We start from the raw sequence: 24720 nt of genomic DNA, 5'->3' as shown, positions 1-24720 counted from the left end.
CAGTAACCCAGCAAGCTACAGTAACCCAGCAAGCTACAGTAACCCAGGGGCCTCGTAGCCTGGTGGATAGCGCGCAGGACTCGTAATTCTGTGGCGCGGGTTCGATTCCCGCACGAGGCAGAAACAAATGGGCAAAGTTTCTTTCACCCTGAATGCCCCTGTTACCTAGCAGTAAATAGGTACCTGGGAGTTAGTCAGCTGTCACGGGCTGCTTCCTGGGGGTGGAGGCCTGGTCGAGGACCGGGCCGCGGGGACACTAAAAAGCCCCGAAATCATCTCAAGATAACCTCAAGATAACCAGTAACCCAGCAAGCTACAGTAACCCAGCAAGCTACAGTAACCCAGCAAGCTACAGTAACCCAGCAAGCTACAGTAACCCAGCAAGCTACAGTAACCCAGCAAGCTACAGTAACCCAGCAAGCTACAGTAACCCAGCAAGCTACAGTAACCCAGCAAGCTACAGTAACCCAGCAAGCTACAGTAACCCAACAAGCTACAGTAACCCAGCAAGCTACAGTAACCCAACAAGCTACAGTAACCCAGCAAGCTACAGTAACCCAGCAAGCTACAGTAACCCAACAAGCACCAGTAACCCAGCAAGCTACAGTAACCCAGCAAGCTACAGTAACCCAGCAAGCTACAGTAACCCAGCAAGCTACAGTAACCCAGCAAGCTACAGTAACCCAGCAAGCTACAGTAACCCAGCAAGCTACAGTAACCCAGCAAGCTACAGTAACCCAACAAGCTACAGTAACCCAGCAAGCACCAGTAACCCAGCAAGCTTCAGTAACCCAGCAAGCTACAGTAACCCAGCAAGCTACAGTAACCCAGCAAGCTACAGTAACCCAGCAAGCTACAGTAACCCAGCAAGCACCCAGAAGAAAGCACACCAATATGAGGAAGTCAAGTAACCACCCAGGCAAACGACAACTGACCAGCAGGAGGCAAATGGTACAATGCAAAAAGGGTTTTCATGAAGCTCAAAGCCTTATTTTTATTTAATGGAAGTTGATGGGCAAATTGCAATATATGAAATTTAATTTAAAGTTAACGATATTGTCTAAAACAAAATCTAGAATAACTGCAATTTTAAAATAATGCAATAAACTTGAATATAATCTTTAATTCTAAATTCATTATGAAAATTAACATTGTCATATTCACCACAGTCATAAAACTGCCATGTATAATATACAGTACTGTGTAGTATAGAACTTAAATTCTTATAGTTAACAAGATTTTTTAAGTGCAATGCAGTTGCTTGTCTTACCTATTAAGTAAACAAAGTTACTAATTTATTATAATATATATACAGCCCTTGCTTGGACGTCTGATGGTGGGCTCAGATGTTCATATTGATGCTAAGTACAAGGATGCTCCCTATGTTAACTGGAACTGGGGTCGCATTCGTCAGACTTGTGTGCTGCTCAATATGTCTGTTCTTCTCAGTCTTCTGTGTGTGGGTGTGGGGCTCCTCATTCAGGTGAGGGACATCAAATATTTTATTAAGTACTAAAACTATCAAGTATTTTAAATATTGTAGTTACACGCAGTAGATGTAGTGCGTGTGATTTTAACCCCTAAAGTGTGACTATGATCAAAGGTGCACCTCATGTAAAAATGTAAGGAAAAGCCAAAAATAGAAATATCCAAGTATTTTCTGTGGGGAGCCCCTACGGCTCCCTGGAGCTTATCGGGCTAGTGTATGTTATATTAAACCGGGACATTAGCTAAGGAGTTCAGACCTACCAGGGACCAGCGCCAGAACCTGGCCCCTTCAGAGAGGTTTCAGGGAGCAATGGCCCTGGAAAACCCCATGTGGTTGGGGTTTTCCTTATCTGCCATCGACCGGGGTTAGGCACCCAGAAGGGTAGGCATAACAAAACAAACCCCACATGGTAAAAACTAAAACAAAAACCGAACATAGAGGTAGAAACTCACTACAATCACAAGGAAACAAGCAAACAAGCAAACATCACACTTTACTGCCATGCCGATCCTCCGCGCAGCCCTACCCGCTCCGGGAGGGGGAGGGGGGAGCCCCGGACCTACCGCACCGGCTGCCAAGCTCCAGTTCGTTCGCTAATGTCAACTGGGATTGACGCTTCTCTGGCCTCAGTTTCCTAGGCGGTGTTTGCCTTGTGTGGCGTTCACTGCCGTGTGTTGTGTTGTGCGGTGGCCAGGAGTACCTCATCAGTGCCAGGGCTGCATGTGCTTAGTGGCTGACTTCCCTAAGCGCCCTGTGAGTACTGCCCTTGCGTACCAGGGTTATCTTCCCTGGGGCGTTCGGGAACCATTCCCATAGAGGTTCTTGCTGCTCGGCATTTGCCTCGCCCTTGGGGCCAGCTGGGGCTTGGGGCCCTTGTTTGGTCCTGTGTAGGGATTGGTATTGTGCTGGTTAGGGCGTCAAGGTGTTGCACAACCTGCCACCTAAGCGGCGGCCGATTTCTGTTGCCTCTGGAGACGGTGTACTTTTGCGGGGTTTTTCTTTTGCTTTTAATTTTTCATGCCTGGTGGGGGTCTGCCTAAGGTGGTTATAGTTCCACTGGTAGTGTTTGGCGGCCCTCTGCTAGGCCCCCGTGATTGTACACGTCTCAGGGGTTTTCAGTGCTATAATTTACCCTCTTGTTATGTTTGGGTTTCTTAACCGGTTAGCAACACCTTGCCCGGGCTTCCCGTAGTTGTTACCCTACGGGCCCTGGAAACCCCTTTCTGGGCTCGGGGGACCATTGAATGTGTCTTCCGGGTTCCAACCCGTCTTGTACGGGATCGTTGGTTGCTGTTCCCTTGTCTCCGGGTGACAGTCGCCATTTTTACCTCCGTCATGCTGCCTGTTGGGTCACTGACACCTTGACCCGGAGTCTTGCGAGTGATTCTCTGCTTGTTCTCCAGTACTCTCCTGATGTTATTACTGTTCAGAGTACAGACGGCATCCGTGTTGCAAGCTAGGTTAGGTTGCTGCAACATGCTAGGTTGGTTTCCCACTCAAATGCCCCGTGGCCGCCCCGTTTGGTTAGGTGCTGTTCGCCCCTTTCCCTCCCTGTTCCCGGCTCCGGACCGTCTGCGGGTTTCGGGGTCGGGGCAGGGTTTAGTTGCGGCAGAGACTCGGGCGGTTTTCGGGGGCTGCCCCGTTCGGGTTGGGGACGGAGGTTTGAGCTTGTGCCTCCTGCCTGGCTTCTGGGTCTTACCAGCGGCCTTTTCTTGTTGCCTTTCCCATGGACTCTTGCTTTTCTTTAAGGGCGGAGGGCTTGGAGGACGGCTCTGCCCCAGGGCCTCTGTTGTTGGTTCCCGGGGCTGTGGGGGATGCCTGCTAGCAGTTCTGGGGCGGTTTTGCCCCTGCCGGGGTTTTTCTGCTGTTGGGCAGCATTTTTCGTCCATCCAGCCTGCTAGCTTCCCACATTTGCTGGTGTGTTTTTTGTGTATTTAGCGTCAGTCACAGCCCCTGCTGGCGGCCATTTTCGTCTGCCGGTTTCACGGCGTGGCCACCAGGGCGGTGTTGCGGTTTGTTTACATGCGTCTGGGTGTGCGAGCGAGCGTCTCGGGAGAGTTTTCATATTTTTTTCAGGGTTTTTGTTCTCCTGTTGTCGTTTCTTTGTTTTTCTGGTAATTACCTAAGTAATTACCTAAGTGTAGTTACAGGATGAGAGCTACGCTCGTGGTGTCCCGTCTTCCCAGCACTCTTTGTCATATAACGCTTTGAAACTACTGACGGTCTTGGCCTCCACCACCTTCTCACTTAACTTGTTCCAACCGTCTACCACTCTATTTGCGAAGGTGAATTTTCTTATATTTCTTCGGCATCTGTGTTTAGCTAGTTTAAATCTATGACCTCTTGTTCTTGAAGTGCCAGGTCTCAGGAAATCTTCCCTGTCGATTTTATCAATTCCTGTTACTATTTTGTATGTAGTGATCATATCACCTCTTTTTCTTCTGTCTTCTAGTTTTGGCATGTTTAATGCTTCCAACCTCTCCTCGTAGCTCTTGCCCTTCAGTTCTGGGAGCCACTTCGTAGCATGTCTTTGCACCTTTTCCAGTTTGTTGATGTGCTTCTTAAGATATGGGGACCACACAACAGCTGCATATTCTAGCTTTGGCCTAACAAAAGTCATGAACAATTTCTTTAGTATATCGCCATCCATGTATTTAAATGCAATTCTGAAGTTAGAAAGCATCGCATAGGCTCCTTGCACAATATTCTTTATGTGATCCTCAGGTGATAGTTTTCTATCTAGAACCACACCTAGATCTCTTTCTTTATCAGAATTCTTTAAAGATTTCTCACATAATATATAGGTTGTATGGGGTCTATGTTCTCCTGTTCCACATTCCATCACATGACATTTATTTACATTAAATTCCATTTGCCAGGTGGTGCTCCATATACTTATTTTGTCCAGGTCTTCTTGAAGGGCATGACAATCATCTAAATTTCTTATCCTTCCTATTATCTTAGCATCATCAGCAAACATGTTCATATAATTCTGTATACCAACTGGTAGATCATTTATGTACACAATAAACATCACTGCTGCAAGAACTGAACCCTGTGGTACTCCACTTGTGACATTTCTCCATTCCGATACATTGCCTCTGATTACTGCCCTCATTTTTCTATCAGTCAGAAAATTTTTCATCCATGATAGAAGCTTACCTGTCACCCCTCCAATATTTTCCAGTTTCCAGAACAACCTCTTATGTGGAACTCTGTCGAAAGCCTTTTTTAGGTCCAGATAGATGCAGTCAACCCAACCATCTCTTTCCTGTAATATCTCTGTGGCTCGATCATAGAAACTGAGTAAATTCGATACACAGGATCTTCCAGATCGAAAACCATACTGTCTGTCTGATATTATATCATTTCTCTCCAGGTGTTCTACCCATTTAGTTTTGATTAGCTTTTCCAATACTTTCACTATTACACTTGTCAATGATACAGGTCTATAATTGAGGGGGTCTTCCCTGCTGCCACTTTTGTAGATTGGAACTATGTTAGCCTGTTTCCACACGTCTGCTACGATTCCTGTACACAGGGATGCCTGAAAGATCAGGTGAAGTGGAATGCTGAGCTCAGATGCACATTCTCTCAGAACCCATGGTGAAACGCCATCTGGGCCAGCTGCTTTGTTCTTCCCGAGCTCCTTTAGCATATTTTCCACTTCATCTCTAGACACCTCTATCCGCTCTATGTTGTTCTCTGGAATTCTTATTGTGTCTGGTTCTCTGAAGATTTCATTTTGTACAAACACACTTTGGAACTTTTCATTTAATGTTTCACACATTTCCTTTTCATTTTCTGTGAATCTGTTTCCCATTTTCAACCTCTGGATATTATCCTTTACCTGCAATTTGTTGTTTATGAATTTGTAGAATAGGCCCGGTTCTGTTTTACATTTATCTGCTATCCCTTTTTCAAAATTTCTTTCTGCCTCTCTCCTTACTGCTGTATAGTTGTTTCTCGCATCTTTGTATCGCTGGTATGTTTGGGGGTTTGGCCTCTTCCTATACTGATTCCATTTTTGTGTCTTTTGGTCTCTTGCCCTCTCACAATTTCTGTCGAACCAATCCTGTTTTCTGGCCCTGCATCTCTGTTTTGGTATGAATGTTTGTGTGCCTTCCTCGTATAGTTTTAAAAATTTGGCATACATTTCATTTACTTCCCTGCCTAGCAACAATTCTGTCCAATTACACTCATTAAAAAAATTTCGAAGTTCCCAATAGTTGCCTCTCCTTAACCCCTTAACTGCGTTGCCTCCAAATGTGACACCCCCGCAGTGCGCAGGAAATAAATTCTCTGGAAAAAATTCTTTTTTCTTTTTAAAGTGTCAAAAACCCTTCCCTCAGTATTGGTATGTAAAAAAAAAGTCGAAATTGTACTTTCTTTGGCTGCTATGGGGTCCGGAAGTTGGGGCGTGACGTCATCATTTCCCGTGCGCCCGTGCCGTCAGCTCTCGGGGGCGGTGGGGCGCTCGGTGCGGGGCGCGCGAGTTGCCGCGAATATATTTTCGTTCAATTTTTGCGCACCTTTCCAAATACATTTTCATTGTTTTTATGTGCCAATCCAATGTATAATGAACACGTACACTATAATATCGCAGTACAACATCCGTACTGTTCGTAGACACTGTGTTACGTGCATGAAACTTGTGTACACATATGCAGCACATATTTACTATGTATCATGTTAATTTGTGTATATATACAATCTATTTACACACTATACACTGTCACACACTATATACATTCACCATCAACACATTCAGAACACCGCGTAGCATCTGCTTCGTATGGGCCAATATCAGCTGCCTCGAATGGGTCAATAGCAGCTACCTCGTATGGGCCAATAGCAGCTGCCTCGTATGGGCCAACAGCAGCTGCCTCGTATGGGCCAACAGCAGCTGCCTCGTATGGGCCAACAGCAGCTGCCTCGTATGGGCCAACAGCAGCTGCCTCGTATGGGCCAACAGCAGCTGCCTCGTATGGGCCAACAGCAGCTGCCTCGTATGGGCCAATAGCAGCTGCCTCGTATGGGCCAACAGCAGCTGCCTCGTATGGGCCAACAGTAGCTGCCTCGTATGGGCCAACAGCAGCTGCCTCGTATGGGCCAATAGCAGCTGCCCCGTATGGGCCAACAGCAGCTGACTCGTATGGGCCAATAGCAGCTGCCCCGTATGGGCCAATAGCAGCTGCCCCGTATGGGCCAATAGCAGCTGCCCTGTATGGGCCAATAGCAGCTGCCCCGTATGGGCCAATAGCAGCTGCCGCGTATGGGCCAATAGCAGCTGCCGCGTATGGGCCAAGAGCAGCTGCCTCGTATGGGCCAACAGCAGCTGCCTCGTGTGGGCCAACAGCAGCTGCCTCGTATGGGCCAACAGCAGCTGCCTCGTGTGGGCCAACAGCAGCTGCCTCGTGTGGGCCAACAGCAGCTGCCTCGTATGGGCCAACAGCAGCTGCCTCGTATGGGCCAACAGCAGCTGCCTCGTATGGGCCAATAGCCGCTGCCTCGTATGGGCCAATAGCAGCTGCCTCGTATGGGCCAATAGCAGCTGCCTCGTATGGGCCAATAGCAGCTGCCTCGTATGGGCCAACAGGAGCATTTGGCCATGAACACATTCAGAACACTTCGAGTGAGAGCAGCCACACCCAGCCTTTCTCCCTCACTCCAACATCTTACTTGCCAACATTGCTCCTCCCACCATATTGTTATAGTTCTTATTACACATGTTCTATATACCTATCTACATGTTTTATTTACCAGAGCTATGTAAGTAAGCCGGTATTGTGTCCAAACAGTACAGTGGCCACCATACACTGCATGAAAAATCACACAGCAGACGACGCTACGATTACGTCACCTCCCTCACCAAAATAGCTCCTCTCAACATTCTCCTGTTGCTGTTCTTACACTATATACACACACTATATATACCCATGTACATATGTGTCGCCCATAGTGAACCACTAAGCTAGTATGGTGAGCAAAACAAGAGTGGCAGCCACACACACAATGAGGCTACCTCAATTCTCGCCCTCCCTCCCTCATCAAAATTCCTCCTTCCACAATACTACGCACAACGCTAATTATAACCACATTCCTGCTATTATCACAATCCTGGTCACTAATTCCTGTAAATGAATAATTGACCACACGTTTATTTTGAAAAGGAACCTAAGAAATCATTTGAAGATTCCTAGATGAACGAAATAATGCTGTGGTGCTGTGGCTAGCGCTGTGAACATTGTGAACAGCATTGAACCACTGATATTTGAACATTGTACCCAGTCATTATCACACTCAGGCTCTAATATAACACTATCATATCTAAATAATACAAGTTATATATATATTTTGACATTATTAGGCGATGCTGTGGTCACATGCTGAACAGCAGTGCTGTGCGCTCATGCTGCGAGCGCCAGCCTTGGTTGCTCACACACTACTGAGGCTCCCACAGCCGGGAATGTGGACCACGATTTTTTTTAAAGATGGCGTCTGTTTACAAGAGCCCTGAGGAAGCTGATGAGAACCCCATGTAGCCGCGGGAGTTTTGAATGGAACGTGAAAAATACAAATACCCGGAGGCGCGTTGCGCAAACCAGACATGAGCCTGCAGGCGCGTTGCGCAGTTTAAGGGTTAAATCGAGTTTATCAACTGTTTCAATGTCCCCATTTTCTTCTAGATGATATCTTAAAGCATATTTAATGTCTAACAGGACGTGATCACTCTTTCCCAAGGGAGGAAGGTACTGGATGTAAAAAATCTCTTCTTCTTTCCTGGTGAATACTAGATCCAGTACTGACGGTACATCTCCTTCCCTCATTCTTGTGGCTTGCTTTATGTGTTGATACATGAATGTCTCCAGAATGAGGTTCACAAATCTGCATGTCCAAAAGTCCTCCGTTCTTGCTTCATAGGCCTCCCAGTCTATTGCTCTAAAGTTGAAGTCCCCCAGTATCAACAGTCCTGATTTATCTTTATCTGCTTGTACAATAATATCTCTCATGACCATTATGAGGCCCTCTCGTTTGTCATCCAGTTCTTCCTTTGTCCAAGTGTTGCTTGCTGGTGGGCTGTAGGTATTTACAATTATCAGCTTATCATCCTGATTCCAGACCTGCAATGCCATTATGTCAATATCTCGAGGGTTTTCAGATATTAACTCTTTTACCTTCAGGTGTTTTTTCACCAGTACAGCCACTCCTCCTCCCTTCCTAGTTTTCCTGTCACGTCTCCAAACTGAGTAGCCTCTTGGGAATATGACTTCATTTATTATATTTCCTTCAAGTTTCGTCTCTGATAATGCAACAATATCTGGGACCCTAAGCTGGATTATATCTTGCAACTCCAAAGTTTTTGACCTCACACCATCTATGTTGGTATATACAATTTTCAGGAACATGTTCCCTTTTCCTTTGCTCTTTACTCCCCCTTCCACTACTGATCTTGTTGCTTTGTTTTTATGTACCATTTCACAAGCTTTCCAGTCCCTGTCACTTTGTAAAAAAAAGAATTTCTGTCTTCTTTATTTCTATCCCCATTTAGACGTTTTGCCTCAATTAGGTTCATTTTCAGCTTTTCTCTGTCTTCCTTGGAGAGGTCTTGTCTTATTGACCAAAATTTGCCAACCTCATCACTCTGCAGTTTCCTGGCATTTCTTAGCACTTCCATCATGTTTTTCACTCCATTAAAGGTCACCCTTAAGGGGCGGTTCTTTTCTTTCTCATATTTTCCTATTCTTCTAAAATCACTGACATTTTCCTTTGAGCCTTCTCCTAAACCTACTATTTTCTCTATTATTTTCATCTCTTCTGCCGCTCGGTCCACCCTAGATGAAATTTCCTTCTCTAAACATCCAAAAATGATTATGGACTTAGTTCTGTCTGCAGTGTTTTGTACCAGTTTACTGTTGGTAACCAGTTCTTTCCTAATTGCTTGCCTAATTTCTGCTTCTTGTTGGTCATTTCTGGTTTTGACTTCCGAACACACTTCTTTGATAGTCTCTTTCTCTTTTACAACTTCAGCATATGTCGCTTTTATTTCTTCTTTATACTTTTCTAGTTCTTTATTCACCTCCTCTATGTGAGTTGTCAGTGAAGTTTCCAGTTGGAGATCCTTGCCTAACTCTATGTTAGCCCTTAGGTTTGCTTGGAGTTGTTCACCATATGAGTCTATTTTCTTGTTTATTTCTTCAAAGTCACCACACTTCACTTTCCATGCCTCATTTTCTTTCACTAGTTCCTTGATTTGCTCCTCCTGATTTGTTACCTTGTCTGTTAATGCAGTAATAATCTTACCTTGTTGCAGCATACTCCCTTTTAGAGTGCAAAGCTCACTCCAAAGAGCTCCATTGTCCTCTTCCAATTTAAGCACTTTTTCTTCATACTTCTTTTGCATATCCTCAATTATCTCTAACCTGCCAAGAACACCTCCTTTCCTTATATCTTGTGGTGAGAATCCTTTGAAACCATCATCTGTTGGTGTGTCTACATTCTCAGTGGGGGTGGTGGCGGCGGCCATCTTTGTTTTTGTTCTAGACCAAAACAAACTTTTCCACTCGGCTATTTTCACTCACTTTTACTTGTTTATTGTATTTTATTTGCTTTTATTCTTCCCTGAACTTTTATGCAACCTGGGACACCACTGTAGCACTCAACCTGTGCCCAATACTTAGGTAATTCGATATTTCCAGGAGCTTGCTGCAGTGTGACTTCTGCCTCCTCCAGCTCATAAACACATGGTGTTTTCTTGCCGTTGCCTGTTCCTCTAGGAACTGTTGGGTGTTGATTTTACACTGGGTTTTTCCAATTTTTCTGTTTTGGGTCTGAGCCTTTGGGTTTAGGCTCAGTGCCCCTGGCTGGTATGCTTGCTCCCACACCTTGTCCCTCGGTTTTCGGTCTGTTGGGACCGTTTTCCCAGGGGGTTCTGCTGGGGGCTGTGCTTTGCCTTTCAGGGGTGTTCTCTGCCGGCAAAATGTGGTGGTTTGGGCTCCCCCTGGTTCGATTCTGGGTTCCTTTGGGTTCCTTGGTTTTGTTCTGGAGGTTTCTTCCTCTTGGGCCCCCTTTTGTGGGTTCAGGGGACTTTGTTTCCTCATGTGACCCGGTTCTGCCTTCTGGGGTTCCGGGGTCTTCCTGGCTTGCAGACTGTTCTTTTTGGGTCTTGGCACGTGTTGTGGTCGTGCTGGGACTTTGCACTTTTGCTGTCGAGGTGGGCCTTTTGATGCAGTTTTGTGCCTTCTTTGCCTGGCCGGCGTGATGCTCTCTGCCCACTAGTCGGCGACTTGTACTTTACAATATATGTCCTCACCTAGTTGTGCTTGCGGGGGTTGAGCTCTGGCTCCTTGGTCCCGCCTCTCAACCGTCTATCAACAGGTAATTACCTAAGTGTAGTTACAGGATGAGAGCTACGCTCGTGGTGTCCCGTCTTCCCAGCACTCTTTGTCATATAACGCTTTGAAACTACTGACGGTCTTGGCCTCCACCACCTTCTCACTTAACTTGTTCCAACCGTCTACCACTCTATTTGGGAAGGTGAATTTTCTTATATTTCTTCGGCATCTGTGTTTAGCTAGTTTAAATCTATGACCTCTTGTTCTTGAAGTTCCAGGTCTCAGGAAGTCTTCCCTGTCGATTTTATCAATTCCTGTTACTATTTTGTACGTAGTGATCATATCACCTCTTTTTCTTCTGTCTTCTAGTTTTGGCATATTTAATGCTTCTAACCTCTCCTCGTAGCTCTTGCCCTTCAGTTCTGGGAGCCACTTAGTAGCATGTCTTTGCACCTTTTCCAGTTTGTTGATGTGCTTCTTAAGATATGGGGACCACACAACAGCTGCATATTCTAGCTTTGGCCTAACAAAAGTCATGAACAATTTCTTTAGTATCCCGCCATCCATGTATTTAAATGCAATTCTGAAGTTAGAAAGCATTGCATAGGCTCCTTGCACAATATTCTTTATGTGGTCCTCAGGTGATAGTTTTCTATCTAGAACCACTCCTAGATCTCTTTCTTTATCAGAATTCTTTAAAGATTTCTCACATAATATATAGGTTGTGTGAGGTCTATGTTCTCCTATTCCACATTCCATAACATGACATTTATTAACATTAAATTCCATTTGCCAAGTGGTGCTCCATATACTTATTTTGTCCAGGTCTTCTTGAAGGGCATGACAGTCATCTAAATTTCTTATCCTTCCTATTATCTTAGCATAGGTTCCTGTTCCTATTGGGCTCTATCATGTCTACATGTGACATTGTATGGGGGTCAGCCTCGTTACTTGTGTGTGGAGTCACCACATTACTTCCTAGTGTTTTCCCGTTACCATTCTGACACTAAAAAAAAAAAAAAAAAAAAAAAAAAAAAAAAAAAAAAAAAAAAAAAAAAAAAAAAAAATATCTCTTTGGCTCTTTTGGGTACTGTTTCCACCTGTGTTCCCTAGTGCGTGTGCCCATTGTGTTACATAGCCTGTCCTTATCAACCCTGTCGATTCCCTTGGGAATCTTGAATGTGGTGATCACGTCCCTCCTCACTCTTCGTCTTCCAGCGAAGTGTGGTTTAATTCCCGTAGTCTCTCCTCATGAATTAGGTGGTGTACTTTTTCTTTTCGAAGGGGTTCTGTTCCCTTCTCTGTTGACTGGGCACTGGGGGAGCAGCTTGCTCTGTTGCCTCTCGCATGGTCCCGCTGTTGGTGGGCGCTTTTGGTTGTCTTCCGGCCTCTGCTGGCGTCGGAGGACGGCTTCTCCCCTTTGGGGGGGTTCAGAGCTGGCGGGGTGGGCTTCTTCCCCTGCGCTTCGTCATTTCTTCTTCATGGGTGCGTTGGACGTGGTCGATCCGCCCCATCCTTCTGGGGTTCCCGTCTGCTCTTTGCAGTCATGAGCTTTTCCCGTCTGCAGTTCTTCTGGACTTCTTCAGTCTGCGCCCTGGATCCTCTGCCCTCCTTGGAGGACTGTTGTCTCCTGTTCAGATTCTGTTGGGGCCGGGTGCCTGGATGGTGGCCCTGGACCTCCAGGTCACTTTTTGGCACGTTCCTCTCCAGTTTTTCTGGAACTGGCACGGTTGGTGGTGGGGCTTCAGGTTTGCTGTTTTTATTGCCTTTCCTATTTTGTAATGGGCACTTCGTATACTTTTTGCATCTTTACCGGATCTTAGTGCCCTGTCTGAGTCTGAGATTCGGTGTCTGGCCAACCTCGACGACTGGCTGGTGTGGGCTCCCCGTCAGTCCGCTTGTCTGCTCGCCAGGGGATGGTTCTTTCCAGATCGCCGGCTTTGGTTTCCTGGTGATCTGGAGGTTTTTCCATCTGTTTCCGTCCCGGGTTTGGACCTGGGCCTTGTTTAAGGCTCTTGGGCCCCTCATTGTCTTCCCTCCAGAAGTGTTACTGCGGCTGTGGTCCCGCCTTCGGCTGTTCAGGAGGGGGTCCCAGGTTGCTCAGCGGTTGCTTGAGCGGTTGTGCAGGAGTCTGCACATCTGCGTGCTTGTCTGCCCGCGGAGTCGGGTTTGGCTTCGGCGTCTGTTGGTTCCTGCGGAGACTCCCCTTCCGCCTCTTGCATTCATTGGGTTCCTCCGGGGATCTTGTGTTGGTGCTGCGTCATCGGCTTCCTCTTTGGGGTTTTCGGGGTTCTGTGCCTTGGCACCTCCCCGAGCCTTCGCTCGATGTGTTCTCGGATGGGTCGTCTCTCGGCGACCAGTGACCAGTGCTCACCAGGTCGGCCGAGGTTGATGGAGTCTGTCTGTCTGTCGGGCTCACAGTACGGTTCGGGTGTTCGTGGCTGTCTGGTTTGCGCTTCGGAGGGTTTGGGTCACTAGGTACTCTACCATTCAGCTCTGTTCGGACTGTTCTCTGGTGGTTCTAGCCGGAACCGCAGGGGTTTGGCTAACCGTGAGGTTCATGTCTGGGGTGTGTCCTGCGTCCTGGCGGACAGCTGTCTCGGTTCATTCCTCTTCGTGGGTTGGCCAGTCGTCGCCGATTCGTTTTGTTGGCTCTGTCGAGCGTATGGACTCCTGGCCATGGACGTCTTCGGGTCAGCGTGGTCTAGGCGTCGCCCATTTTGTGGCGCCCTTTCCCACCTGCGAGGACTTCACGGTGGATGCTTTCGGTAGGACTGGTCGAGGTGGGGGGTACCTGTTCCTCTTCTCCCGGTCCAGCTGTTGCTTTGGATTCTGGCTCGGTTGCAGCCCATTCCCACGAGTACAGTCCTTATGGTTTCATGGTGGCCGGCCCGGCCTTCTTTTCAGACGCTGCTTGATAGGTGTCCGTACCCGGGGCGTTTTTCCTGAGGCTCCGCCTCTTTCAGCAGGCCGAATCGGTCCTGTCCGTGACTGGTTCGGCCTTCTCCTTGGCTCTTCGCGTCTGGTATTTTGACGCGGGTATCACCATCTCTATGGTGTTCAGGTGACTTTGTTGACGGTGTCCCACCTGCGAGCTTCATCTTGGCGACAGTATGACGTTTCATACGTTTTCTCATGTTTTGTTTTCCCTCTGGCCTGCTCATGCGTCGCCTGAGCCATCCTGGTCCTTGTTCTGGGTGCCTTCTTATCTTCCCCTCAGTTTGTGGTAGCCCCTTCAGTTCAGTTTCCTGCTCTTTGGTACTGGTAGTAGCTTTATAGGTGTGCAGCCTTTCTCTGTCCTGGTGACGGTCGAGACGGCTGCTTTCTGGAGGGGTTCTTGGGGTATTGGTACTTGATTGGTTTGGCCGGGGGGTGCGTCCTGTGTTGTCCGGTTGTGCTTTTTGCTGTTGCCTACGTACCGTGTCTGGGGATGCGCTGTGGTTGATCCGGTTCCTTCGTTCCCTGTTTTCCGGGCTCGGGTCTCCCAGGTTGTCCGCAGTGTTTTCATTCTTCCAGCCTGCGGTCTGTCTTTGCGCCCGTGCTGTTCAGACGTTTGCAGCTTTTGCTGCTGTGTTGGTGACGTCTCGGGCTCATTTCGGGCGCAGGGATTTGTGGGTCGCACAGGTTCTTGGCCGCCCATCCTTATGCGCGTCTGCTCTTGGGCGTTCTTGTTGCCTTGGGTCGCATTTTTGCGACCGGTTGTCTTGGCTTTGCGTTGCAGAGTTTGTGGCGGCCGCCTCCCGGGTTAGCCCTTTCTTTTCCTTCTCTTTGGGTATGGAGCTCCAGGGAGCCGTAGGGGCTCCCCACAGAAAACCAGCGTTGAATGTAATGAAACCCCATTTTCTGCGTGAGCCCCGGAGGCTCCCTGGCAACCCTCCCTCCCACCGGTCGGCGTTTTTTTCGCATTGGTTGAAGCTTAGCTTCCGAACTGGAGCTTGGCAGCCGGCGCGGTAGGTCCTGGGCTCCCCCCTCCCCCTCCCGGGGCGGGGAGGGCTGCGCGGATGATCGGCATGGCAGTAAAGTGTGATGTTTGCTTGTTTGCTTGTTTCCTTGTGATTGTAGGGAGTTTCTACCTCTATGCTCTGTTTTTGTTTTAGTTTTTACCATGTGGGGTTTGTTTTGTTATGCCTACCCTTCTGGGTGCCTAACCCTGGTCGATGGCAGATAAGGAAAACCCCAACCACAAGGGGTTTTCCAGGGCCATTGCTCCCTGAAACCTCTCTGAAGGGGCCAGGTTCTGGCGCTGGTCCCTGGTAGGTCTGAACTCCTTAGCTAATGTTTCGGTCTCATACATTAGCCCGATAAGCTCCAGGGAGCCTCTGGGGCTCACCTAGAAAATGGCGTTTCATTACATTCAACGCTGGTTTTTTAGTGTTCTGCACATTAGGAGGATGCTGGATGAGAGGGGGGTCATTTGGTCCCTGGACTGATGTAACAATATTGTTGACATGCCAAGTAAGGCTATGATGGTAATGTTAGAGGGCTTATATGTGCTGATTTAGTTTGGTTTAAACAGTGTGGAATAACTTTGCTTATACATTCAGTGTAATCTTGTTTCGGCGAACAATATGGGACCAACCCCGTTCGTTGCGGTGGTGGATTCGTTGCAATAGGTGATGCCTGCAGGAGGCGTTTGCCTCAGTGTCTTTTTCTGGGGGAAGCCCCGTCGGCTCCCCGGAGCTATCCAGGCTGAATGGATATGTATAACTTTCTGGCTTCAAAGTGCTAGGAATTCTTGCCTACCTGGCTCCACGAGCCAGAACCTGGCCCCCTCAGAGAGGCACGAGGAGCAATGGCCTATAGAAACCCCCTTGTGGTTGGGAACATTCTATGTCTGCCATCGACCGGGATAGGCGCCCCAAAACAAACCCCTATTCTGGTAAAAATATTGCTACCGAAAGCCGAACGAGTGGGCAGAACTCCCCAAACAAAATTATCTAACTAGCATGATGTCATCATGTCGCTGCACCACCGTCTGCGCATCCCCCCCCCCCTCCCCGGGAGGGGGAAGGGGGAGCCCAGACCCTCCATGCTGGCGATCCAACTGGTAGTTCTTGGCTGATGGAATTACTGGCTGGTCGAGTGCCTCTGGCGCTGGTTTTTGTTTCAGTTCTGTGCCTTATGGTGTGGACTGTCTCTACCGGTGGGGTGTGAGCCAGGAGTAAGATTCCACGGTACTCGGGCTGCATGTGCCTAGGGCTATCTTCCCTAGGTGCCCTGTAAGTACTGCCCTTAGGGCTTGGGGCCACCTTCCACAAGTCGCCTTGGGTTCTGCCTCCACTGTGTCCTTTACTGCTCGGTACTGGGCCGCCCTTGGAGTCGCCTGGGATTTTGTTGCCCTGGTTTGTCTCTGGGTAGGTGGTAGTTTTCGTCCCTGGTAGGGGCGCGGGGTACTGCACAGCTAGTTTTCACCATAACAGCGGCTGGCTCTGTTCCGCCTGGGTACGTTGTCCTCTTGCGGGGTTTTTCTCTTGTTTTTGTTTTTGCCTGGTGGGGGGTCTGCCTTTACTATGGTCCCCCATTTCTGTTCTAGGTGATTTCTTTCGATTCCTTCTGTTTATGGTACTCCCCGCTTGGCCTCCGTGAGTGGACACGTCCTGGGGGTTCAGCTTTAGCAGTTTGTTGGTAGAATTGGCCGCCGGTTCGTGGTACCCTGCCTGGGCTTCCCTTAGCGTGTACCAACAGCTAAGGTCCCTGGAAAACCCCACAGGGGCTCCGTGGTCCCATAGGTGTGTCCCCAGCGTCCCTCTCGCGTCCTGCGAGTTTGACGGTTGATCTGTCCCCTTGTCTCAGGGTGACACTCACCTGTTGTGCCTCCGCCATGCTGCCTGTTGGGTCCTTGTTCTTGTGACCTGGAGTCGTCACAAGAACATCGGACCCGGAGTCCGATGATTGTTGTCGGTACGCGCTCTCTTTCACCCAGGCCACTGGTCTTGATAATCGGGTGCAGGCGGCTGCGGCGTTGCTTGCTGATTGCTGCGACGCTCTTGGTTGTTTGCGGCCCCGGATGCCCCAAAGCTGCCCCGTTTTGGTGGTTGGGGTCCGGACTTGGGGGTGGGGGGTCGCTTTGGCTCTGGCTCCTTCCGCTCCTTGTCCTTCCCCTTCTATTCTGCACACTTCCTCCCTTGCTTCCTGCTCCGAACCATAGGCGGGTTTCGGGGTTGGGGCGGGGTCTGGTTGGGTTGAGACTCAGGCGGTCTCGAGGGTTTCCTCTTCCGGGGTGGTGGCAGATGCATTCGAGTCGGTTCCTCCAGCCGTGCCGTATGGGGTCTGACCAGTGGGCTCCCTTCCTTAGTGTTTGCACGGCTGCCCCGGCTTTTCCTTGTTAAGCTGGGGCTTTGGGGGTGCGGCTCGGCCCTGGGTCATGTCATGTCGTCATGTCGTTCCCGAGGTTAGGGAGGAGTTGCCCGAGGGGTTGCCCGGGGGCAACCCCTCCCTATCCCCTTTTGCCCCTCTTGGATCTTTGTACCTTTGGTGAGGGGCTGGCAGTTCCTCAGAGTGGGGTTGTTCCTTCCCTTTCTGTGTTCCTGTTGTTTTCGGGTATACCCCTCCCTGGATTCGGTTCCGTGTTCCTTCGGGTTCGTTGGTCCCGTCGTTCCTGGGGGTGTGTTTCACCCCCTTTTCTTTACCCTTTTTGCTCTTACGTCACAATACTGTTCTGAAAAAAAAAAAAAAGTTTATTCAGGTAAGGTACATTCATACAAGGTGTGAAACACACATTGATGGATTTATATATTGACCTAGTACATACAATGCCTACACCACTTCGTATCGTTGTCCCTGCGTGTCCCTTGATCAGGGGTGCTTGTCGTTGTTCTCGTTGGTTCGCGAGTCTCTTCGTACCTTCCAACATTATTGGAACGTCTGTTGATTTTCGATGTGGTTTCCCTCTGGTCTTTTGTCGGCCTCGTTGGTTACCTTCTGTCATCTGTTTTCTTTTGCTTCGTTTTCGCCTTGTTTTGTTTTCGCGTCGTCTCTACTTCCATTTTCGGCGTTCTTCGTGTTTGTTACGCACGCCTTCCTGGTGTTTGTACGATGTGTGTTTACGATGTGTCTGTACATTGTGTGTGTACGATATGTGTGTCCCCCTGGTGTATGAGCCACGCCTTGCGGTGGACGGGTGGTGCGTTCGTGCCTTGTGTGCTGGGGCCACGGTGTGCGTTTTGTTTCTGGGCGGTATGCTCGTGTGTTCGCGTAGTTTCTCATGGTTTCTCTACGACTTCTTGCTTGTTTTCTCCCTCTGGTCGTAGCCCTCTGGATCCTGAGGGTGTTCTGGATTTATATCTGGGGGTGTTACTTCGTTTTTCCTCTGCTTCTGGGTGTGGGATGGCTCGGCGTGGCGCCGCCTCCTCCCCCTCTGTACTCTTCCATCTTTTGCGGGGCGCGCGCCTCTGGATGTATTTCTCCTTCGACTTCCGAATTTTATTCAGGTAACGGTACATACCATGCCTACTGCCTCGAGTATGCTTGGCTTTCGGGCACACCTTTAGCGCTCTCCTGGTATGTTACTTGGCTCGCCTGTGTTGTGGCACGGTCGTGTGTCTGTTCTGCAGGTGAAATTGGAATTGACATTGAAATAAGTTTATTGAGGTACAATACACACAAAGGGATGAGTTAGCTCAAGCTATTCTCACCCCATTCCGTACATTGTGTTAATACATACATATACACACATCACAAACAATAAACATATTCCCAAACATTCTGAGAGATAAACATATACATTTCCTCCTTTACACTAGTAGTCTGCTAATGCTCTGCAGGTGAGGTTGCCATGTCTGGCACCTCTGTCGGCCAAGGGCTGGTTCTCACTTTTTGGTGGGGTGCTTGCCTAGTTGTGCTTGCAGGGGTTGAGCTCTGGCTCTTGGGCCCTGCCTCTCCTGTCAGTTGACAGTTGTGCAGTTTCCTGAGCCTCCTGGGCTCTGTCTTCTCTCCGTTTGCTCCTGTGGGTGGAGTCTGCCTCCACCACATAGCTTCTTAGTGCTTTCTGCTTCTGACTAAACAACTCTTCGCGATTTTTTCACAAGAGGTAAGCACTGAATCATGGAAACATTATATTATAATTACTCTTACCAGTTTCTACAAGACTCCTCTCAAACAATGTATTTTTAAACATGTTTAGGTATATACACAGCAATGTGCTGCTTCCCTATTCTGTATAAAGGACCACACAGTGTAGATCAAAAACCAGCTACAAGCTCATCCAACATCCTCACCTCACAGGATGGCCAGTCATACATGGAATTAGGAGCGAACAAAATACTTAATGCTGATCTATTAGCCTCCACTGGCAAAATCTGGGTGCAGCAGGTGCAGCACAAGAATATGTTCCAATATTCCTGAGTGTATGAAGTAATTACAGAGCTCAAAATACCTCATACCATTTGGTATGAAATGACTGATAACAGGACAATCACAGATATAGTGTTGGAGAGCATGTTCTCTCAAGTAGGACTGAAAACAGATGTTTTTTTCCACCAAGAGGGCTATAAACCCATGGAACTGCCTACCCGCTGAAGCCGTAAATGCCAAATTCCAGCTAAAAAATATCATTAAGACAATTGGCGGGCCCTTTAACAAGCCGCTGGCTTTCTGTCCTCTTTGAGGCCACTAGATAGTTAGTGGCCCTTGGGTAAATTCAGTAAATATATACAATAATTGTCAGCGCATCTTCCGAGCAACAAGGACAGCTACACAGTATCTCTTAGAATTACGTAGGTAAACAACAAATGTAACATATTTCTTTACTACAATGTCGGTGCTGGCTGTAGAAGTTGAAAAAACATTGTTTTACTTCGAAATATACTAATTTTATAAGAAAATTCGACATAAATAGGAGGCAGTAGAGCTCCGATAAGCCAGCGCTAAATCTTCAATATGAAGAATGTTGCTGCTTTCTGATTGGCCAAACGAAACACGGTAGTGACCTCTATCGGCACGCAGGTGAACCAACAAATTTCTTCCTAAGTGGACGTACTTAAATTGCACCTAAGCATCTTCTTAGGGCACACTTAGGAACCTTCGTAGCAAACCCACTTACGAAGAAATACACGGAGCTTCCTGAATCTAGGTTCTGGCCTTCATCTGGGATGCTGGCCTTGGCGGCTCGGGCATCGGCTGCACTATTGAAGCTGCTTGTGCCAATTCTTAGGGAGGCGGTGTCTCTGTTCTTTGCCTCTTGCCTTGCGTGTCCCCAGGCCGTGCTCGCTCTCTCCTTAGAATTCGGTTGGGCCCTGGCTCTTAGGTTTTCGTCGCCTTTTTGTCTGTTGCTGTTTGCAGACAGTGCTGCCACCCAGTTTCTGCTGGCGGCCTCGTTTAGTTGCTGTCCTATGTTGGATTAGTTGCTTCTCCGGGGTGGCCGTTCTCGGGGCCTCTCGGAAGGGTCGTGCTGTAGCTCATGGTTCTTCCAGTTGGAGTGAGCCCATGGTGCCAGTTTCTAAGTTGATCCTGCGATGTGTGGGCATTTCGGGTCGTGTGCTCTAGCCTGTGGTGGCGTTGGGTAGCTCCTCCTCCCCTCCTCCTTCGGGGGGTTTGGGGCTGGCGGGGCAGGCTTCTTTTCCTTCACTCTATTGGGTCATCTTGGAGTGGGGTGCGCTTGGATGTGGTCGAAACAACCCAATTCCTCAGGTGGCTTTTCTGTGGGGAGCCCCTACGGCTCCCTGGAGCTTATCGGGCTAATGTATGTTATATTAGACCGGGACATTACCTAAGGAGTTCAGACCTACCAGGGACCAGCGCCAGAACCTCGCCCCTGCTGAAAGGTTTCAGGGGAGCAATGGCCCTGGAAAACCCCCTTGTGGTTGGGGTTTTCCTTATCTACCATCGACCGGGGTTAGGCACCCAGAAAGGTAGGCATAACAAAACAAACCCCACATGGTAAAAAAACTGAAACAAAAAAACGAACAGAGAGGTAGAAACTCCCAACAATCCCAAGGAAACAAGCAAACAAGCAAACATCACATTTTACTGCCACGCCGATCGTCCGCGCAGCCCCCCATCCCGAGAGGGGGAGGGGGAGCCCCGGACCTCACCGCGCCGGCTGCCTAGCATCAGTTCGTAAGCTAATGTCAACCGGGATAGACGCTTCTCTGGCCTCAGTTTCCTAGGCGGTGTTTGCCTTTCGTGGCGTTCACTGCCGTGTGTTGTGTTGTGCGGTGACCAGGTGTTCCTCATCAGTGCCGGGGCTGCATGCACTTAGAGGCTTCCTTCCCTAAGCGCCCTGTGAGTAGTACCCCTGCGTGACATGGTTATCTTCCCTGGGGTGTTCGGGAACCATTCCCGTAGAGGTTCTTGCTACTCGGCATTTGCCTCACCCTTGGGGCTAGCTGAGCCTTAGGGGCCTTGTTTGGCCCTGGGTAGGGACTGGTATTGTGCTGGTTAGGGCGTCAAGGTGGTGCGCAACCTGCCACCTAAGCGGCGACCGGTTCCTGTTGCCTCCGGAGACGGTGTACTTCTGCGGGGTTTTTCTTTTGCCTGGTGGGGGTCTGCCTAGTGTGGCTATAGTTCCACTGGTAGAGTTTGGTGGCCCTCTGCTAGGTCCCCGTGATCCCCTCGTTGCAGGGGATTTCAGTTTTGTACTCTACCCCCTTGTTATTTTTGGGTGTTTAGCCGGTTAGCAACACCTTGATCGGGCTTCCCGTAGTTGTTACCCCTACGGGCCCTGGAAACCCCTGTCGGGGCTCGGGGGACCATTGAATGTGTCTTCCGGGTTCCAACGTGTCTTGTACGGGATCGTAGGTTGCTGTGCCCTTGTCTCCGGGTGACAGTCGCTGCTTTTACCTCCATCATGTTGCCTGTTGGGTTACTGACACCTTGACCCGGAGCTTTGCGAGAGGTATTCTCTGCTTGTTCTCCAGTACTCTCCTGATGTTATTATTGTTCAAAGTAGAGGTGGCATCCGTGTTGCAAGCTAGGTTAGGTTGCTGCAACACGCTAGGTTGGTTTCCCACTTGGATGCCTCGGGGCCGCCCCGTTTTGGTTAGGTGCTGTTCGCCCCTTTCCCTCCCTGTTCCCGGCTCCAGACCGTCTGCGGGTTTCAGAGTCGGGGCAGGGTTTAGTTGGGGCCGAGACTCGATCGGTTTCGAAGGCTGCCCCGTTCAGGTTGGGAACGGAGGTTTTCGAGCATGTTCCTCCTGCCCAGGCTTCTGGGTCTTATCAGCGGCCCTTTTTTGCTGCCTTTCCCATGTACTTATTCTTTTCTTTAAGGGCGGAAGGCTTTGAGGACGGCTCTGCCCCGGGGTCTCTGTTGCGGGTTCCTGGGGCTGTGGGGGATGCCTGCTACCAGTTCTGGGGCGGTTTGCTCCTGCCTGGGGCGGTTTGCTTCCCACTTTTGCTGGCGTGTTTTTGTATCTTTTGCGTTGGTCACAGCCCTCTGTTCTGATGGTGATTTTCTTCTGCCAGTTTCTCGGCGTGGCCACCAGGGCGTCGTTGCGGTTTGTTTACATGCTCTTGGGTGTGCGAGCGAGTGTCTTGGGTGAGTTTTTTCACCTTTTTCAGGAGCTTTTTTCTCCTGTTGTCGTTTCTTTGCTTTTCTGGTGTTTTCTACCTGTTTTCTGTTCCTCTGGGGACCTTTGAGTGTTGATTTTACACCGGGTTTTCCGTTTTGTCTGTTTTGGGTCTGGGCCCTAGGGTTTGGGCTCAGTGTCCCTGTCTGTTTATGCTTGCTCCCACACATTGTCCCTCGGTTTTCGGTCTGTTTTGACCGTTTCCCTGGGGGTTCTGACTGGGGGCTGGGCTTTGCCTTTCTGTGGTGTATCTCTGCCAGCAAATGTGGTGGTTTGGGCTCCCCCTAGCTCGATTCTGGGTTCCTTTGGGTTCTTTGGTTTCGTTCTGGAGGTTTCTTCCTCTTGGGGCCCCCTTTGTGGGTTCAGGGGGCCTTATTTCCTCGTGTGTGACCTGGTTCTGCCTTCTGGGGTTCCGGGGTCTTCCTGGCTAGCAGACTGATCTTTTTGGGTCTTGGCATGTGTTGTGGTCGTGCTGGGACTTTGGGGTTTTGTTGTCGAGGTGGGCCTTTTGATGTATTTTTGTGCTTTCTTCGCATGGCCGGTGTGGTGCTCTCTGCCCACTGGTCGGCGGCTTGTAATTTTCTTTTCATGTGTATGTGTGTGTGCACATGTGCATGTACATGTGTACACTGTGTGTGTGTGTGCACATGTGTATGTGCATACGCACGTGTGTGTAATACACCTTGTGTGTGTGTAATACACCTTGTGTGTGTGTAATACACCTTGTCTATATATATATATATATATATATATATATATATATATATATATATATATATATATATATATATATATATATATATATATATATATATATATATATGTGTGTGTGTGTGTGTGTATACATGTTTGTATACTTTTTCTTTTGGAAGGGGCTCAGTTCCCTTCGCTGTTGATGGGGCACTGGGGGAGCAGCTTGCTCTGTTGACTCTCGCATGGTCCCGCAGTTAGTGGGCGCTTTTGGTTGTCTTCCGGCCTCTGATATCAGCGGCGAACGGCTTCTCCCCCCTTTGGGGGGGTTCAGGGCTGGCAGGGTGGGCTTCTTCACCTGTGCTTTGCCATGTCATTTTAGTGGGTGCATTGGACGTGGTCGATCCGGTCCATCCTTCTGGGGTTCCCATCTGCTCAATGCAGACACGAGCCTGGCGAATCTGCGGTTCTTCTGGACTTCTTAAGTCTTCGCCCAGGGTTCTATGCCCTCATCGGAGGACTGTTGTCTCTGGTCCGGCTTCTGTTGGGGCCGGGTGCCTGGATGGTGGCCCTGGACCTCCAGGTCACTTCTTGGCACGTTCTTCTCCAGTTTTCCGGAACTGGCACAGTTGGTGGTTGGGCTTCAGGCGTGCCGCTTTTGTTGCCTTCCCTAGTTTGTAGTTGGCACTTGGTGTATTTACGCATCTTTACCGGATCTTGGTGCCCTGTCTGAGTCTGCTTGGGATTCGGGTGTCTGGCCTACCTCAATGAGTGGGTGGTGTGGGCTCCCAGTCGGTCCGCTTGTATGCTCCCCAGGTGTGTTGTTCTTTCCAGATCGCCGGGTTTGCTTTCTCGGTGATCTGGAGGCCGTTCCATCTCTGTCCGTCCTGGGTTTGGACCCGGCTGGGTCTTGTTTAGGGCTCTTGGACCGCTCCTTGTCCTTCCCTCCAGAAGTGTGGCACGGGTCTCCCAAGTCGTCCACAGAGTTTATAGGTCTTCCAGCCTGCGGTCTATCCTTGCGCCCATACTGTTCAGACATTTGCAGCTTTCGCTGCTGTGTTGGTGATGTCTAGGGCTTATTTCGGGCGCAAGGATTTGAGGGTCGCACTGGTTCCTGGCCACCCGTTCTTTATGCGCGCGTCTGCTCTTGTGCGTTCTTGTTGCCTTGGGTCGCAGGTTGCAGCCTATTGTCTCGGCTTCGCGTTGTGGAGTTTGTGGCGGCCGCCTCCTTGGTCAGCCGCCTCCTTGGTCAGCCGCCTCCTTGGTCAGCCGCCTCCTTGGTCAGCCGCCTCCTTGGTCAGCTGCCTCCTTGGTCAGCCGTTTCTTTTCCTTCTTTTTGTGTATGAAGCTCCAGGGAGCCGTAGGGGCTTCCCACAGAAAACCAGCATTGAATGTAATGAAACGGCATTTTCTGGGTGAGCCCTAAAGGCTCCCTGGCAACCCTCCCTCCCACTGGTCATCATATTTTTCGCATTGGTTGAAGCTTAGCTTCCGAACTGATGCTAGGCTGCCGGCGCGGTGAGGTCCGGGGCTCCCACCTCTCCCTCTCTTGGCGGGGAGGCTGCGCGGACGATCGGCGTGGCAGTAAAGTGTGATGTTTGCTTGTTTCCCTGGGATTGTAGGGAGTTTCTACCTCTCTGTTCATTTTTTTGTTTTTAGTTTTTTACCATGTGGGGTTTGTTTTGTCATGCCTACCTTTCTG

The 24720-nt window shown here is 49.3% G+C and overlaps 1 protein-coding gene across 5 annotated transcripts in view; it reads left to right on the top strand.

Moving 5' to 3' along the window:
• Positions 1-24720, top strand: part of LOC123757626 (maltase A2) — a 443152-nt gene that overhangs the window by 132854 nt on the left and 285578 nt on the right. For all 5 annotated transcript variants that reach the window (XM_069326926.1, XM_069326925.1, XM_045741456.2 and 2 more), the window contains one exon: positions 1316-1483. In XM_069326926.1, coding sequence (XP_069183027.1) covers positions 1316-1483 — 168 coding nt within the window. The remainder of the gene's footprint in view (positions 1-1315; positions 1484-24720) is intronic.

This window comes from Procambarus clarkii, chromosome 19 (assembly GCF_040958095.1).
Source record: "Procambarus clarkii isolate CNS0578487 chromosome 19, FALCON_Pclarkii_2.0, whole genome shotgun sequence".
NCBI lineage: Eukaryota > Metazoa > Arthropoda > Malacostraca > Decapoda > Cambaridae > Procambarus > Procambarus clarkii.
Note: the sequence above shows the minus strand (reverse complement) of the source record. Positions and strands in the feature narration are given on the sequence as shown.